The 13,234-nt window shown below is 56.9% G+C and overlaps 1 protein-coding gene across 1 annotated transcript; it reads left to right on the top strand.

The window, feature by feature from the left end:
• Positions 1–3,897: 3,897 nt before the first annotated feature.
• Positions 3,898–4,806, top strand: CDC42EP4 (CDC42 effector protein 4; the record flags this gene model as incomplete). Its single annotated transcript, XM_079544107.1, has 1 exon — positions 3,898–4,806. The coding sequence occupies one exon, from the start codon at positions 3,898–3,900 to the stop codon at positions 4,804–4,806; it is 909 nt and encodes a 302-aa protein (XP_079400233.1).
• Between the last annotated feature and the right edge of the window lie 8,428 nt (positions 4,807–13,234).

Genomic DNA, 13,234 nt, shown 5'->3' with positions numbered 1-13,234 from the left:
CCCTCGGAAACGTCCCCTCCGTGGCTGCGGGCTGCTTCTTGGCCCCTCAGCAGGAGGGTTTTGCTCCCTTGCGTGTAATGGCGTGTCCTGCCCATAGCTCCTCGCTGAACTCTGGATGCAGCTCTTGGGCGTCAGCGCTCCCTGGGGAGAACGCCGCTCCGTTTTTTGGCACCGCCAGGCTGGCGCTTCCCCGGGTCAACTCTGATTTACGCGCAGATAGCTGCAACCAGCGCCGAGCTGAGCCGTCCCGCTGACCCGGGCTCCGACCGCTGAAGCCTCCTCTGTTCATCCCCTGACTGAGTCGCGGCGGTGCCAGCAGGCAGGACCAGACCTGTCACCCAGAGCGGAGAGCAACGCTCACCGGGCGCCTCCTCATCCCACGCAAACGGGACCGGCTTCCCCAGGCCTGGCGGGGCTCACCGGGCTGTGATAGCGCTGGGACCGGAGGTAGCAGGGCGTCATCTGAGAGAGAAGCGTCTCCGGCAGCCGTCTGCCAGGCAGCGACATCAAAGGGCTGTGCGAGACGGCTGCCCGGGGCGGGGGGGTGGGGGGGACGGGGGGCAGCGCCCCGTGAGCGGGGCTGAGCGCGTCCTCCCTGCCCCGGAGCTGTACTGGGGACGGACCGGTCCTGTGCTGCCCCTGCCCCAGCGCCCGGCAGGGTGGGGAGCATCCTCTGATCTCGGGGCTGCAGGCTGCTGCCTGTGGCATGTGCGCAGCCCGGCTCGTTGGGATCCGGCTGGGCTGGCTGGGATGGCTCTCCCAGCCCGGGAGCGGGGTGAGCCGGAGGCGGGGTGTGTGGGAGCGTGGCTGGAGCGATGTTTCCCTCGCACGCACCCCTGTGCCGTCCCTGTTCTTTTGCCTTATGGTCCCCAGTGGGTGACTGGTGCTGAGCGGGGTGAGATGGGGATGAAAGTGGCGTCAGGTTGAGTGGTCCCTGCTGCCAACCCTGCATGGGGCTGGCTGGGATTTGGCTCTCCTCTGTGCTGTCTGCAGGATCCAGGCTGAGCACTCATTTTCAGGGGAAATCAGGGATGCAAGGCTCTCGCTGTTTCGAGCTCAAGATTATTAAGGGTTGAGAAGTGGGGATGAGGCAGATTGTAAACCGCTGCTTTGCTTTCCCCCTGTTGCCTTAAACCCTGCTTGCAAGTCCTATCCTATCCGCATCCCCAAAGCCCTGCCTGGACTCGCTGCCACCCGCTATGCCCAGAAATGGGCAGCACTGCCAGCCCTGCTGCACCGCTCGGGTTTCACAGCCGTGATCCCAGAGGCAGCAGGAGAGGCAGCTGTGGAACTGCTCTGGCCTGGTTTCCTTTGTGAAAGCATGCACAGCGTGAATGTCACAGGATCTGCTCCTCGCCCTGAGTGAGAGCAGGAGAAGACGGCTCTGTGCCCCGTTCCCTCAGTGGGATGGGGCTGGTATAGGTGGCCGCCCCAGATTTGCCTTTACGGGAGGCTGGGGGCAAAGCTCTGAGGGAGATTTGGGTCACTATGAAATGGTTTTTTGGGCCGCAGCCTCAGGGGTGGGGGGGGGGGGGGGGGGGGGGGCATGGCTTGTTTGGAGGCTGATGGTGATGGAGGGCGGCTGGATGGGGAGGCTGCACCAGTAACGTTCCAACTCCCAGCGGCCCCTTCACTGCAGCTTGCAAAGTATCTTGCAAATGCTCAACTTGGCCCTGAAATCTAAATACAAGGGAGGGACAGTCCCCAGATGGCCTAAATCAGCCAGCACGGTTGCCTGGCCCAGCTGGGGAGCTTGCTGGGAGTGTTTGTTTTATGTAAAACCAAAGGCTGCAGGAATGCTGGCCTGAAAGGAGAGCGTGCAGAGGGAAATGTCTGCACCATGCGCATGCAGGAGCTGTTGCTGGGAGTGGGGGGCTGCGAGAAGCTGCATGGGGGTGTGGGGAGGAGCCCACCCAGCTCTGGGTTTGGGGTGGCTGCAGTGCATGGGAAGAGCTGGTGGGAAACAGAGCAGCTGCTTCATCCCTGCTGCTGTGTCCCCTCTGGAGCCCCCAGGGTCAGCGTGTTCCTTCAGCTCTGGGGCTGCCATGCAGTGCGCTGGCTCTGAGGAGGAGCTGTGTGAGTGGGGCAGGGAAATGGGACTTTGCACCTGTGTGGGATCAGAGTGCGCCCTGCCCACATGGAACGAGCTTGGCGGAATGGTGAGGGACAGCCAGGTGTCTTGGAGCAGGTTTGGGGCATGTGTGTGGGTACGTGGCTGGGTTTTATTGGGACCTTGCTGCCGTATCTCTCCCCGCCGGTCCCGCAGAGCTGGGCATGGCTGAGGGACACAGGGAAGAGTTATTGTCCCTTTCCCTGTGTGCATGGCCGTGTCGGCAGCGCCGCGGTGCCCAAGTGGAGGAAGAGGGCGGCTGTGAGTTCTTCCTCTCTGGCTTTTCCTCGCCGGGGACCACCTGGGGCTGCCTGACGTCACGGGATGCAATGATGTGGTCGCTGTCCTTGTTCCCTCCTGCGTGGCCACCGGGGCTGGGCTGGATGGGGCCGGTGATGGCACTGAGGATGGAGGAGGCCGTAATGCTGCTGGGCTGTGAGAAAGAGGAAGGGAGAGGCCCTTGGTCGTCTCTGCTGTGAGCTGTAACCCCTGAGTCACAGCAGTGACGGTGAGGTGGCTGTGCCGGGGGGGTGGGATGGGGGTGCAGTGAGAGTGGCACAAGCACATGTGGGATCAGCACCAGGGTACAGCATGGATGGCTTTGGGGTCCCCCATGTCCCCCACGTCCCCATCCTGCCATGCATGCTACCAGGTGCACCAGGCTGCAGGAGCTGTCCCTGCTCTGCTCCCCTCAGCCTGGTGGTGCCTCCCGGGGGCTCCTTGCACACTTCCTGCCGTCTGTTTCCAATTCCTCCTGGCGGCTGCTCCTCCCCGCTTTCTTTCAATTAAAAAAAAATAAAATCCCAGGCATCCTCTCACTGTGCAGCTCCTGGAAGTTCAGTGCTGCTGTGCCTCACTCCGGTGGGCTGGGGCTGCGCAGGGAAGGGCAGTGGGTGCCCTCAATGTCCCTCTTTGTGTGTGTGTCCCCGAAGTGTGGTAGTGTCACCCGAGGAGCTCTGCTGCAGACCTGGCTGCTGTGGGGATTTGCCCTTCTGGGGCTGTAGGGTGAGAAGGGTCGGTGGGGTGGGGTGGGGTGTGGTGATGCTGTGATGGTTCCCCAGGTTTGCCATCTTGAATCTGTCTCCAAAGCAACAACAACGTGCGAGTGTTCAGGGAGGAGAAGGGATATCTGGAAGCCTGCAGCTTGGGATCACCATGGGACAGGACAAGGGGACCATGGTGCCATGCTCATTTCCATCAGGGACTTTCATGCTGCTTCTCCATGCCCAACTCTTTGTCTACTTCGTGGATGGGGACTGACACCACTCTTCTGAGAGGACAGAGCAGGGTTGGGTGGCTGGGTGGGGTCTGAGGCCCCATCCCCCTTGCAATGCTCTGTGTGGGGGCTGATGCAGGATCACACTCATCTGTGGCCATGGTGTTGTGTTTTGCAGCCTGGTAGTATGAGGGCTGGTGTCAGCAGGGCTGTGTCTGTTGTTTTAGGGGAGGTTCAGGTTGGATATCAGGAACAATTTCTTCTCAGGATGAGCGGTTGGGCACTGGCACAGCAGCCCAGGGGGTGGGGCACCATCCCTGGAGGTATTCCAGAACCATGGCGATGTGGCACTTGGGGACAGGGTCAGTGGGGCACAGTGAGGGTGGCTTGGGGGCTGAGATGTCTTTTCAATCTTAATGGTTCTGTGATTCCATAGCATCTTCGCCTGACTGTGTCCCTCTCCTGTCCCCTAGCAGTGACCCACTGGTGATGCCGGGTGCGACCCCGTGCGTGGAGCAGCAGCCGTGAGCAGCAGCCGTGCCCGCTGGCCGTGCTGCCCACCACCAGCACCATGCCCATCCTCAAGCAGCTCGTCTCCAACTCGGCGCACTCCAAGCGGCGCTCGCGGGCCGACCTGACGGCAGAGATGATCAGCGCACCGCTGGGGGACTTCCGGCACACCATGCACGTGGGCCGGGCCGGGGATGCATTCGGGGACACCTCGTTCCTCACCAGCAAGGCCGGCGAGCCGGAGGTAGGTGAGGAACCGGGGGCTTCCAAGCCGGGGCTGCTGTCCCGCCGCTTCCGCAGCAGCAAGCGCTCACAGTCGGTGACGCGCGGTGACCGGCGGGACATGCTGGGCTCGCTGCGCGACTCGGCGCTCTTCGTGAAGAATGCCGTCTCCTTGCCGCAGCTCAATGAGAAGGAGGTGGACAGGAGCGCAGGGCAGCTGCCCAAGAGCCTCTCCTCCAGTCCCGTCAAGAAGATGCCGGAGGAGATGAGCCCCGAAGAGCAGCAGCGTCTCAACGGGGCGGCCGCCGGGCCGCTGAGCCCCGGTCTGGATGAGCGCGACTTCGGGGACATCACGGAGCTGCCCGTTGTGGTGGCCAAGAGCGGAGCTGGCATGAAACACGCCGAGTCCATCATGTCCTTCCACATCGACTTGGGGCCCTCCATGCTCGGCGATGTGCTGAGCATCATGGATAAGGAGCAGTGGGAGCAGGATGAAGACCTCGAGGCGGAGGAGAGCCGCGAGGAGGGGGATGTTGCTGTACCCGGTTCTCCAGTGGCTGCGCAGAGCCAGAGTCCATCCCGCAGCGCCGGCGGCCCCAGGGACAGCAGTGCAGCATCCAGCTGTGCCTCGGGGCCGGGGGAGCGCAGCCCCCTCCCAGTGGGGGCACAGAGCCAGCGGGGCCCTCCGAAGCGCCCAGACAAGGAGTTCTCCTTCGCCGATGAAGATGATGATGAGATCAGGGTATAGGGAGGGCGGTGAGCTGAGGGGACTGGTTCTCATTTGTGATTGCTTGGACACAGGGATGGGTGACCCGGTGCTGGGGCTGGCAGCACCAGGAACACTTTGCTCCTCTCCCTCCCGGAGTGCCGGTGCCATCCCATGGTGATAGGATAGTGCTGCCCTGGGAAAGCTCCAGCGCCTCCCTGGACAAGGAACAGACTCAATCTTGGTTCTTTCTGTTGGACTTTGGATGCTAGTGCTCTTTTTTTTTTTTCTTTTCTTTTTTTCCCCTGCCCACGTAAAGCATTATAGGATCAAACAAGATGAGGCTTTGAAGTTTTAGTCCCTCTAGTAATATATATATTTTTTTCCACCATAAGGTTTTTACTGCTCTCCGATTTGTACTTAACTTTCTTTACTCTTGCTTTTGTTTTTTTTTAACGGAGGGGACATTTCCCATGAGGAAGGACTCAAACTCAGAGCCCTGGGACAGCTGGCAGCTCTGGGTTTCTTAGGGACTTTCTGCTGTCTGAGAGCCGCTGCCTTTGTGCTGCAGTGGGGACTTGCTCCTCACGCTTCAGATGGATGCTCCATCCCAGCAGAGACACACTCCATATGGCCCTGGCACCAATTGTGCTGGGGACACCAATAGGACCGTGGGTCTGTGCCCTGGGAATGAATGCCTGGGACCCCCCAGTCCAGCATGCTGGTGGCTGCTGCCGTGGGGCTGTGCTGGTGCAGACAGGTGGAAGAAAAAGGTTTTATACCGTGTATGTAAAAATGTGAAGAATAAAGGAAATGTTAGTGACAGCAGTGGCTTGAGTTCCTATGGGGTGAGATGTGGGTGGCTGCCTTCTTCTACACCGGGTCCAGCGTGGGGATGGGGTTTCTCCGTGCTGCTTCCAGACCCCATGCTGTTGCCTCCTCCCAGGCCCTGTGGCTGCTCCCTAACTCAGTGTGGTGCTGTGCCAACCTGGCTGCGTGTTGACACCTGTGGCTGTGCTCTATCTGCCCATCAGAGCGGGGCTGCCTGCCGTGGGGGAAGCGGGTGAGCTCCTGCTGGCCGGATCTGGCTCTTGGCTGTGCCCTTCCGGCCAGCCCTGCTCATGCCAAGGGGTGACCATGCCAAGTGGCCTCTCCTCCTGCAGCATGCTTCCTTCAGTCAGGGAGAAAGGGAAGGTGGAAAGGCAGGACTGGCTGTCCCCACTCCCATGGGCTGGGGGTGCCCTGCTGTGAGCCCTGGGGTGAGTGGATGGTGGGGCTGTGTCCAGCACAGCAGGTATTCCTACCCTACAGCAGGATTTCGGCTGCTCCCTGCCTGGGGATGGGATGGGATAAGATGGGGAGAGCGGTCCGGGAGTGCTCCCTCATCCTCAGGCAGATGGCTTTGCAGGGCTGGACCAGGACGGAAGGATTTGGCCTTTTCATTATTTTCCAGCCCTTGGAGGGTCTGGGCTGGGTGCCCACCACCCTGCACAAGAGGTTGGAAGGGTGATGCTGGTGGGAGCAGGCGCTGAGCTGCGGTGGGGACACAATGGGGTCCTGTGCCGACACAATGCCCCGCGGCGTGGGACATTGGGCTATTGTTCAGGATGTGAGAACAACAGCAGCTGCAGCTGGCAGCCGGGCCAGCGGCTGCTCTGAGCTCACCGGGATGCCTCTACCCTGCTCCCACTCTGCTCCATTGGGTTGGGACTGGTGCACTGGGCTCTGAGCATCCCTCCCTAAACCGATGGTGCTGGTCTCTGTGTCCTGAGAGGTCGTCAGGCTCCTCCTGTCCCTTATTGTTGCCCTGACATGAAGCAGCATGCTGGGAAGGTCTCTGGGGCTTGCACCCCTTTCTGCAGGGTACTTGGGGATGGGGAGCCCCAGGGCAGGTGCTGAGCAGTCCTGGCTCTGTCACAAAGCCATTCCCATTGCTGTGACGCCTGTCGGCTCCAGCCTCTGCTCGGCAGCACCGTACTGCTGCGAGCCGACGGGGCAGAAAGCACAGCAGCTCACTGAGTGCAAATGGGACACAGCTCTGCTCACCGGGATGGGACAACAGCCCAGTGCAGGGCCAGCACTGCGGGGTTAGGGCTAGTGGGGAGCAACGTTGTGATGCCAGTGAGCGTCAGGCCAGTGCGGGATGTGACACAGCATGGGATGCCATTGGGACAAGTAGTGGGTGCTGGTGGGTGCCCAGTGCAAGGCTGCAGCCCCGCTGGCAGCACTCAGCAGGCGCGCAGCACTGCTCCAGTGCATTTATAGCTAGTGACAGAATGGGAGCAGGTCTCCATCCCTGATGTGTCAGGCCATGTCACTCCAGGCACGTGATGGGGATGTGCGTGGCTGCAGGAACTACATGATGGAAGAGGGACGGGGGTCTGCTTGGGTGGCCTTGGGAGGCACTGTGACACCAGGGTTGTGTCTCACTCATGTTACTGCAGCCTCACACATGTACAAGCCCCCAGCCTGGCAGTGAGGCCAAAGGGGCTTCTCATAGGGTGCAAGGAACGAGCTGGCTGTCCCCACTGTGAGCCTGGAGATGTGGCACTGCAAAGTGGGACTGGGGATGGTGCAGCTCTGCATGTTCAATGTTCAAAGCATTACAAGGCGCAACAAAGGTTCCATCCCTTGCTATCTGGCTATTTAATTACAGCATGCAGACCACATTCAGCTCTGATGTCAGGCTCTCCCTGCTGAGCGTGCAGCCTGGGGTGAGAGTCGGCTCCTGCAGACCCCACTGTGGGTCAGGGCCACTGCCAGCTGCTCTCCCAGCACTGGCAGAGAGGAAACATATGTTGATGCAAGGAGGCATCACCAGGGTTGGGGGACCTGGGCTGAGCTCCCCGCAGCTGGGCTGAGGCACCAGGCAATCACGGCTGCAAATTGAGAGCAGATGTGGGTAGCTTCTCCCCCTAAATGGAGGGCACTGGGCTTCTGCTTCAGCTGAGTTTGCTTTGGGGGCAGGAAGAAGAGGGTTTCTGAGCCCTTTGGGGGATTAGTGACTACAGAGTGATGGAGGAGCTGGTGGCTGGTGTGTAGAGGATCTGGTTTGATACAGAGGCTGACATGGAGCAGCAGCAAGGAGCCCAGCTCCTGCCCTTCCCAGGTAAAGACAGTAAATTGAGGGTCCTGTGGCATCCCTGGAGAGCAGCAGAGTTGCAGAAGGTGCTGGAGTTCTCCCTGCTTTGCTGTAGCTACTGTGGTATTTCTGCCAGGCTGGCCTCAGGCGTTGCTTCCCTTGATGATGCACCCAGTGCAGCTCTGTGGGAAGAGCTGGGGGCTCATCCCTTTGGGGAATGGTGGTCTTGGCACCAGTGCTGTGCGTTAAGCTCCTTCTCCCCTGATCTCCCTGCAGAGCTGGGGGTGGCTGTGTGTAAGATCTTCACCCAAGGGCTCTGCACCAGAGGTGAGTGCTGTGAAGGGTTCAGGATGGGTGGAACCAGTGCTGCTTTGCAGTCCCTTGGGGACATCAGGGAGCTGGAGAGGGCCTCTCTTTGCTCTGTCACCACACCACGACCATAATGGGCTTCTCCACATCTGTGTGTCCCGCAAGATGCAGGTTTGGAGCACAGAAGTTGACTACTCAGAGCCTATTGTTTCTCCCCAGTGCCACATTCCTTTGGACCAGAGCTGTGCAATAGCACAAAGGGGAGGGTCTGAATGCCTCGGAGTGAACATATGGTACTCAGGCACTGCCTGTATGAGCTGGGTGCGTTCTGGGGGTGATCCTACACGACGAGTTGAGGTGGGTGGTGGTCTGCAAGCACTGCTTTTATGGAGCAGTGGCTGTGACTTCCTACACAAGCCCAACATGACTGTGATCCCCATGTGCTGCTTCCACTTCGAGCTCGGGAAGAGCAGAATGAGGACCCTGCAACCTGTCCCACCGAAACCCCCTGTGTCCTCCGGGTCTGGCCTCAAGCAATCTCCTGATGCCACCTCCTGTCTGTGGGAAGAAATGCCACCAGTGTCTGCCCGAGGCTGCATGCCCCTGGGCACCTGTTTCTCCCATATTTCTGCTGTTTGACTTGAGTGAGCGTTGTCCCAGCCTTCACCCCCTCCCCTCCCCCTTGTCCCACAGGTGAGTGCAGCAGTGAGGACTGTCCCTTCCCGTATGTTGATGCTACAGCTGGCACCACGGGCTGTCCCTGGTATGACAGAAGCTTCTGCAGGCATGGTGAGTGCCCAGATACTGGGACAGTGCTCACCACCTGCTGTTTATTGGGGGGGGAGGGTGAGGGGGGGAGGGGTCTGCTCCCTTCTGCTGGCCCCAAATCCTGCACGGTGATGGAGCCAGAGAAGGGTGAGCTCTGGGGGCTGTGTGGGAGTGCTATTTAGTGCCTGGCAGAGATCCAGGCTCGGTGCTGTGTCCCTGCTAACGGGGAGCTCTTCTGTGTGTGGCAGGTCCCCCGTGCAGGTACAAGCGCACACGGAGGGTGATGTGTGCCGGCTACCTTGTGGGTTTCTGCCCTGATGGACCTAAATGCAAATTTATTCAGTAAGTATGGGGTGGAATGGGGGGGGAGCTTGGCATGCAGCCAGATAGGGCTGGCTGGGGGATGAAAATCCTGGGACAGCATTAGATGGCTGTGAGTGCCACGAGGGGGTACTGCTTGTCCTTGTGTCCCTTTGCAGCCTCAAGGCCGGGTTGATGATGCACAGCACAGATCCAGCAAAGGTGATGCAGGAGGTCCCCACACTGACCCATCTCATACTGTTCTTGCTCTGTGCCCCTGCCCCAGTGCTCTGGTAGGAGCTGGGGGCTGCTGAAGCTGACTGCCACATGTCCCCACCAGGGAGCAGAGTGTCTTCAGAAGATAGGCATGGTTAGGACCTGCTGCCAGAGGGAGAGGGGATGCAAAGATGTGTCACCTGCAGAGCCCCAGCTGCTAGTCACCAGCACCACCCAGTCCCTGGCAGTGCAGCCCAGGAACCCCAGCAATGGTTCCATCATCCTACAGTGCCCACCAGAACAAGGCATCTGTTTTGAGGTGAGTGATGCTGGGGTTGGGAGGTTTGGGAACAATGATCTCAGCTTGGAGGAGTGGGAGAGAGGGACAGCACGAGCTGTGGGGGGCTTTCTGAAAGTGGGTTTTGTGAATCTAGCCATGCCTGGGGCTGACTGACAGCAGTCCCTAGAAGATGAGGTAAGGACTGCAAGTGACAATGTGGAGAATTCCTTGATTGTAAACACTTGGCACACAGTAGAATAGCTGTGGAAAGCAGTCTTGGAGGCAGGGGGTTGTTGTAGTAATAAGCCTTAGGCTGTTTCTTACAGGCACAAGCTGTGTCAGATGAGGTATAGCTCCATTAGTCCACTCACTTGGAAACGATGGGACAAGAACACGTGGTAAAACAGCACAGGGTTGATCTATCACAAAATTGATGCCTGCCTCTCTCTGTTCCTTCCCCAGTGCAGACAGAAAGGTCACTATGCTGGCAAGTGTGGGAAGAACCAAATGGAAATCCTGCTGAGGAAATGAGTGCTCACAGGGAAAGCAAAAGGAAGACAGAGGGAGATGTACAACATGATGGAGCCAGACAGGCCACTAGGACAGCTGCTGGACTAGAAAAGCCTGTTGGCTATGCTCAACACTTGCTCTTACAGCTATGTGCCTGAGCAGCAAAAGAGAAATCACCTCTTCCTCAATGGAATTCACTATTCCCACAGCAGTCACTGCCTTCATCCCCTCCTGCACAGCTGGAATGCGGCTACGCTTGGACTGGTGCAGCAGGGAGATGGCACCAGGAGATTACCAGCCCAAAGTCTGAAGGAGGGTGGGAATGGCTTGTGCCTGGGTCAGAGGAAAGTGGGGGTGTGCTGGTCACACTGGAAGTAAGCAAGAAATCACCATGTTGAAGAATGCACAGGACCAAACAGGAAAGAAAAATTCACAAGGACTTTATTGCTGGTGAGAAGGGAGTTCTTTGTGAAACACCTCTGACACAGTTCTCCTGCACCCCACTTAAAATAAGGAGTTCACTTATTTTATTTTTTTGCCTGCTTTTGTGCCTGTAACATGACCAACCCTTTTCCAGACATGTTTGAGGATGGCAGGCTACAACTAGCACTCTCATAACTGTCCTCATTTGTCTGATGTTGGTTTGCCCTTTGGGCACAACAGCTAATCCAATGGATTTTCTTCCTCCAGAAATAGGGCACTGTGTTCTCAGTGCTGCTGCTTTAAAACCTCCACAAAGATCCTTCCTGTAGCTGTCTCAGAGCCCAGGTAGACCCACAGGCAGTGCTTAAGGGAAGCAGGAGCCCCTCTGTAGAAGGGCTCTGCAGGCATCGCTCTCCTTTCACAAGTTAACCACAAACATAATCTTGCTTACTGGGGCAGGAAGAAAGTAGAAGGTGCTCAGTGCTTGGTACAGCCCTGATAACTTAAGGCAATGGTTATTCTGGTTACTTATTAACCCCCATCTGCAATGATCTACCACATACTTTGCCAAATACCACAGGAAATCTACTGCATTCAGACCTCTGAGGAGCTGCCTTAACACCTTCTTCTCTTTCAGTGCTAAACACTGACCCCAGAGCAGTGATTGCAGGCTGTCAGCAACACCCCTCTACCTGCAGGAGGGTGGCTGAAAAGCATCCTCCCACTACCAACAGCTCGAGAGCCTGTCTCTGACAGGAAATGGGCCTCTGCTGTTTCACTGAGGATTCAAACCCTGCTGGTCCCAGGAGCTTGTGCTGATTCTGTCAAACATTTACCACTTTTTCCTGGGTGTTGTTGCAGCCTCTTCAGTGGTACTTGCGCCAGCGATTGCACTCTAGCAAAAAAGGGTTGGGGAAATAATAAAAAATAAAAGTTAGCACAGCCTTGTGCTCAGGGACCGTATGACAAGAGTACTTTGCCCAGCAGTGATGAGCAGGAGTCTGACTACAGCCTTCGTTGTTTACCTACTATAAAGCTGCACGTGGGAGCAAGTCCTGGTGGAGAAACTACAGACACCAGTTAATCCTTTGTGTCATTTATGAGTAAATCCAGGGAATGAGCTGGAATATCTCAAGCCATGCATGGAGCAAAGGGAGAAGAGTGCTGCTGGCTGTTCCTGTCTCTAGCTAGAGAGAAGCTGCAAATTGCTGTTACCATCACTCTTACAAAATTCCTCTGCTTTCCTAAGCCAAATCAGAATGCAGTTCCTTGAGCTCTGATACTAGTTTTACTGATGAAGTATTTAAATTACTTCTGAGCCTAAAATAACGTGACTATTAAATAATCATAGCAGCTTTTGCAAACGGGGAATTACCTGAAATAAGACAGATACCAAGAAGGAAATCTTACTGATATGCTGATAGTTCCAGCTGTAGCTGAGGACACAGTACCCAGCGAGGAGCATGGAGATTCCAGCTGCTCCACCCCTCTTCACGTTGATGTATTTGTTGTAATAACTGCTCCAAACTGTTGGAATAGAAACACGAGGGTCAAACCGTGTCCTGATCACATGGAGTCGATTGACTGGCTTCTGTGTGCCTTTCTAAGCCAGAAGGTTGGGTCTCTTGATTTACTTTTTTACAGAGACCTAGACTGGCCCCTAGGACCAGGCTGCAGCAGCACATTATCAGGTAAAGTGGGATGTTTCTGCCGTAAGAGCTACAAACTTAGCCTCACCTTTCTGCACGCCTCCAAGCAGCCCCCGGGGAGAAAAATCACAGGTGGTGAGCCACATGGGCAGCTCCCCCAGCCTTACATCCATCAGGTGCCTTTCTGAGAGAGGACCTGCAAAATGAGAAGTCAGAATGGTCAGAGGGAGGAAACTGAGGCCAATACATGCTATGCTTGCGCTTTCTGCTATGAGTGTTGAGCATGGAGCTGGTAACTTGTGTATCTGTAAGTGCCTTGACCTTGAGATTGCTCAGAAAGGAAGAGCAAATTGCTCCTCCCACAAAGTGAGCTGGCTCTACTGGCCCTGGTGTGCAAGAGTCAAACCTAAAAACACAAACCCTTGGTTTTCTAGGGTGAGAAAGCTGGATAGGTAATGTCCTTAGACTTAGACCTGTTCAGATCTGATCCAGATCACTTGTTGAAAACTCAGTGACATCCTCAGCATTTCCTACCCCTCCTCTTCCATTCACAGTTCAGCCTGGCAGTACAGCAGATCTCAGCAGCAGACTTTTGTTTCTAACGTTACCTTGATGTCCTTCTGAGAAATTGCCCTTTGGTGTCTTCATTGTGATCCCCACGTCATCCTGAATAGACTTCTCAGGAAACATGCTCAAACTGTGGTAATTAGAATGTAAGTCTGGAAACCACTCCAAACCCACGGCACCTGACTGTGTGCTTCTGCCAGAGGCCTGGGGGAGACAGATGGGTTGGCTTTTGGAGGTGTGGAGCAAGGACTGGTCCAAAGCCAGCCTGCTGTCCCTCCCCGCATTCAGGATGGGCTCGGAAATGACAGCCATCTGCTTCTTGTTCACACTGAGCATTTGTATGCCGGTTAGGTAATTTTTGGATGT

This window comes from Tetrao urogallus (assembly GCF_951394365.1).
Source record: "Tetrao urogallus genome assembly, chromosome: 18".
NCBI lineage: Eukaryota > Metazoa > Chordata > Aves > Galliformes > Phasianidae > Tetrao > Tetrao urogallus.
This window is presented reverse-complemented; position numbering and strand designations above follow the sequence as displayed.